Raw genomic sequence first — 4863 nt, forward strand, 5'->3', positions numbered from 1 at the left:
CCTTGTCCCGGGCCTTCCTCCCCCTCTGACAGGGGTCACAGGATTGGCAGTACTGCCGGACAGTAACAAAGACCCCAGGCCAGTAAAAGCTCCGTAGCAGCCTCTGCTGGGTACGCCAGGTTCCCTGGTGCCCTGAGAGGGGAATGTCATGGGCCCGGTACAGCAGCTGGCGGCGATACTTCTGGGGTACCACCAGCTGCCTCCTGATCCCCCCTGACTCCATCTTCCCTGGGGGAGCCCATTCTCGGTACAGGAACCCCTTCTCCCACAGGAACCTTTTTCGGCCACCTCTCCTCATGGTCTGTACCGCACCGAGGTCGGCCAGGTCCCTTATCTTCCGCAAGGAGGGATCTTTTTGCACCTCGGCCTGGAACTCCGCAGCTGGGACAGGGATGGCCACCTGCTCTCTCTCGCCGGCTGGGTCTGAAGCCGCAGCCTCCCTGAGCCGTGTCCCTGGGCGTTCCCTCCCCACCAGGTTAGGGTCCTGCGCCTCGGGCAAGGCACCCTCCCCAAGGTCAGGGCGCAGTGCTCCTCGCCGGCTCTGACTGTGGGTCACAACCAGTGCATTCTGGGGGTTGCTTGGCCAGTCCTCCAGGTCCCCCCCCATCAACACCTCAGTGGGCAAATACGGGTGTACCCCCACGTCCTTGGGGCCCTCCTTGGGCCCCCACTTCAGGCGTACCCTCGCCACAGGTACCTTGAATGGGGCCCCACCCACCCCCGTCAGAGTCAGGAAGGTGTTGGGCACCATCCGATCTGAGGCCACCACCTCGGGCCGGACCAGTGTCACCTCTGCGCCCGTATCCCAGTATCCATCGACCTTCCTCCCATCCACCTCCAGGGGAACAAGGTACTCTCTCCGGAGGGACCGCCCCGCGCCCACCGTATAAACCAAAAACCCTGAGTCTGGAGCATCCAGCCCCCCAGAGGAGCTGGCCTGGAGCTCTCCTTCCTCCTTAGCAGGTGGTGTTCTGCCAGCCCTCCTTCCCTGGGAGTGCCGCCTCTCGCCCGGCTGGGTCTCTACCCAGTCAACCCTCTGTGGGTCTGGCCTGCTCAGTCTGTCCCTGAGTCTGGGGCACTGGGCCCGTATGTGACCTCTCTGGTCACAGTGATAGCAGACCATGTCCCATGTGTCCCCTCGAGCCGGTCGGTTGTCCCTGACCCTGGGCATTCCCCATGGGAGGGGATTCCCCACATTTCCCTTTTGGGAGGTACCCGGGTGACTCTCTCTCTGCATGGCAGCGGGCCTGCTCCTTTGGGACTCCTCCCTGCCAGCCCCTGACCGGCTCTTCACAAACTCATCGGCCAGCCGGCCTGCATGTCGCGGGTTCTCTGGTTTTTTATCCACCAACCACAGCCTCAGGTCGGATGGGCACCGCTCATACAGTTGCTCCAATACCAGCAGTTTAACCAGGTCCTCCTTTGTCTGGGCCCCATCAGCCCACTTGCTGGCATATCCCTCCATGCGGACGGCTAGTTGCAGATATGAGATTTCAGGGGTTTTATCCTGACTCCGGAACCTTTCCCGGTACATCTCAGAAGTCAGCCCAAACTCACGTAGCAGGGCCTTTTTGAATAGTTCGTAGTCCCCTTTCTCCGCCTCGTCCAGTTGGCGGTACAATGCCACGGATTTGGGGTCCAGTAAGGGGGTGAGAACCCGGAGTCTGTCCGCAGGATCAACCTGGTGCAGCTCGCAGGCCGTCTCAAAGGCATCCAGGAAGTCATCCATGTCCTCCCCCTCCTTACGTGGGGCCAGGATGCACTTATCAAAGCTCCGTGCAGTCCTGGGTCCCCCCTCACTCACCGCAGCCGGGGTCCCGCGGCCCTTCAGCCTGGCCAGTTCCAGTTCCTGCTGACGCTGTCTCTCATTCTCCTCCTGTTCATGACGCCTTTGTCTCTCTTCATGCTGTCTCTGTCTCTCATTCTCCTCCCGTTCATGACGCCTCTGTTGTTCACGATCCTCCAGCTCTCTCAGTTTTAGCTCTATCTCCCATTCCAGCTCATTCCGCTCCACGGATGCCGCGCGTGGCCGGGAGGATCCCCTGCTGGCCGGGGGGGTCACTGCGCCCTCGGTATTTGCTGGGCTCCTCCCCACCCTTCCCCTAGGCATAGGAAGGGGGGGTCTCGGGAAGCCCTCAGCAGCCGGCTGACCACTCCCAGCTGGGACAGACACTGGGGCCTGCGCTGCATCTGCCAGGCTGCTTCCCTCAGAGACAGGGATCAGTTCATTCGCGCGATCTCCCTCCTCCAGCTGGGCAATGAGCTGTGCTTTGGTGAGCTTCCCAATGCGCACCCCCCTCTGCTTGCACAGCTCCACCAGGTCACTCTTAAGCCGCTTGGCATACATCTTCCTGCTAGTCACTCACAGGCCTGTGTGCTCACCGCTCCCCACAGTCTCCAGGGAGACCCCTAGTGTGCCAGCCCTTCTCGAGGTCACCACCTCTCTGCCAGGGTCGAGCTGCAGACTTCTCCGCCCCGGGACCACTCGCTGCGATCCCCCGGGGGACCCTGTTACTGCAAAAGTCCTTCTCGCTGGTCACACACTCCCAGGGGTGATAACCGTCTCTCTCTGACTCTTCAGCACGCCTGGTCCCCGTCAATCCCCCTTCGTTTTACTTCTCCCCAGTCACTTACTGCAGGAAGCGCCGTCCACGGGGTGCAGTAGATCCCACCGCTGCCACCAGTTGTCACGGAGTATGGGGGGACTCAGGGCCCTGCACCCCCGGCGTCCTGCGATTCACCATGACTCTCAGCCAGCCAGTAAAGCAGAAGGTTTATTTAGATGACAGGAATACAGTCCAAGACAGGCCTTGCAGGCACAGACAACAGGATACCCCACAGTTAGGTCCATCTTGGGGTCCTTGGGCACCCCAGCCCACCTCCTGGGGTCAGAGCCCTCCCTGCATTCCAGCCCCCTCACCAGCCAGCTTCCCAGACCCTGCCTTCAGCGACCCCACCCACAGCCTTTGTTCAGTCTCCGGGGCAAAGGTGTCACCTGGTCCCAGCCCCTCCTGGGTTCTCATGTTACAGGCTCAGGTATTTTCAGTCAGTCTCCCATCCCCCAAGGCCGACCATCCCAGCCACACTCCCCTGTCAGCATTCACAGACCACAGTAAGAACAGACCCAGTTCGTCACAGGGGGCCGGGAAGGTGGGGCCAGGCTGCTCCGCCCCAGAGGCGGCTGCGTCTCGGGGGGGGCGGGGGGTGGGGCCAGGCTGCTCCGCCCCAGAGGTGGCTGCGTCTCGGGGGGGCTGGGTCTCTGTCCCTGTCCTCACTCTCTGCCCCCCCCCGGCACCCAGGTCACCAAGGTCCCGGTCTCCGAGTGCCCCCGCTTCCAGGACTGCGCCAGCTGCCTCCGCGCCCGGGACCCTTTCTGCGGCTGGTGCGTCCTGCAGGGCCGGTGAGTCTCGTTTACGTGGGACCTACACAAACACCAAGCGCCAATTGCTTAGCGGGGGGAGGGGCAATGAGGTGCACGAAAAGAGAAACGAGGTGCCGTTGTTTATATAGGACCTACATAAAAGCAGCCAGCCCGGGTGGGGAGGCGGGGCTATGAGGGCAGTGGGTGGGGCTCCTGGGCTATCAGCCTGTGGTGAAAGGTGATGGACGCGCCCACCCGGCCAATCGGCTGCTCCCTCTACTGTCCCCTCACCCTATTGGCCGGTCGGCAGGTGCACCCGCAAGTTGGAGTGCGAGCGCTTTGAGGCAGCCGACCAATGGCTGTGGAGCTACGAGGCCAGCAGCCAATGCCTGCGCGTCGAGATGGTGATGCCGGCCAATCAGAGCCACGAGGAGCAGACGGACGTGAGCGGCTGGGGGAGGAGCCTGTGGGAGGGGGCGGGATCAAGGGGCTAGGAGAGGTGGGGGTTGGAGGGGTGGGGCCAGGTCATGGGCGGGGCTGCGTGTGGGTGGGGCCGAGAGTTGGGGTGGGGGTGTAATGGGTGGGGCTGTGATTTGTGGGCAGGGCCAGGATGGGCGGAGCTGGAGTCGTGGGCGGCGCTGAGATAGGCAGAGCTGGAGTTGTGGGCGGGGTGGAATGGGCGGGGCTGGGAGCTGTGGGTGGGGCTGAGATAGGCGGAGCTGGAGTTGTGGGTGGGGCCGAAGGAGGAGCGTTTTGGGAGGCTCACCCCCTTGGATCCGTGACACCCTTCCATGTCTCCCTCCCCCAGGTCTCGCTGTGGGTGCCCCGGCTGCCCCCCCTGGCTGAGGGTGAGAGCTACCACTGCGCCTTCGGGGAGCAGGACAGCCCCGCCCTGCTGCAGGACGCCTGGGTCCGCTGCCGCTCGCCCCCCAGCCCCCAGGTGCCGCCCAGCCAGGAGGGCAAAGGTCAGCATGGAGGGGGGCTGTGAATGGGGCAGAGACAGAGGAAGGGTCTGGTCCTCCCCCCATCAACCAGCACGCACTGGGATGGGAATGGAACAAAGGATTCTGGGTAGGGGAGAGACGCCAATGGGGGATGGAGAGCCGCTCTTTGCAGAGGATTCTGGGTAGGGGAGAGACGCCAATGGCGGACGGAGAGCTGCTTTTTGCAGAGGATTCTGGGTAGGGGAGAGACGCCAATGGCGGACAGAGAGCCGCTCTTTGCAGAGGATTCTGGGTAGGGTGAGAAGCGGATGGGGTGGAGGATGGGCATTAAGGCTCATGCCCCGCCCCCAGATCACGTGACCGTGGCGCTGTCCCTGATGTTCGAGGACGTGGTGGTGGCGGCGACGGAGTTCGTCTTCTACGACTGCAGCGCGGTCACACGGCTGGCGCGGCCCACCCCGTGAGCCGGCCGCGGGAGTGAGGGGCATCGGCGGGGGCTGGGAGGGGAGCCCAGGGCTGGCAGGGGCTGCGGGTCGGGAGTGAGGGGCACCGGCAGGG

The 4863-nt window shown here is 63.5% G+C and overlaps 1 protein-coding gene across 1 annotated transcript in view; it reads left to right on the forward strand.

The window, feature by feature from the left end:
* Positions 1-3299: 3299 nt before the first annotated feature.
* The window catches only part of LOC112120598 (plexin-B3-like), a gene marked incomplete at its 5' end in the record, with an annotated part of 4856 nt that continues 3292 nt past the window's right edge, over positions 3300-4863 (forward strand). Inside the window, 4 exons of the mRNA XM_026661358.2 lie at positions 3300-3400; positions 3672-3804; positions 4170-4326; positions 4657-4765. Of these exons, the coding sequence (XP_026517143.1) occupies positions 3300-3400; positions 3672-3804; positions 4170-4326; positions 4657-4765 (500 nt within the window). The remainder of the gene's footprint in view (positions 3401-3671; positions 3805-4169; positions 4327-4656; positions 4766-4863) is intronic.

This window comes from Terrapene carolina, unplaced genomic scaffold (genome assembly GCF_002925995.2).
Source record: "Terrapene carolina triunguis isolate 2854851 unplaced genomic scaffold, T_m_triunguis-2.0 Scaffold1034, whole genome shotgun sequence".
Classification (NCBI taxonomy): domain Eukaryota; kingdom Metazoa; phylum Chordata; order Testudines; family Emydidae; genus Terrapene; species Terrapene triunguis.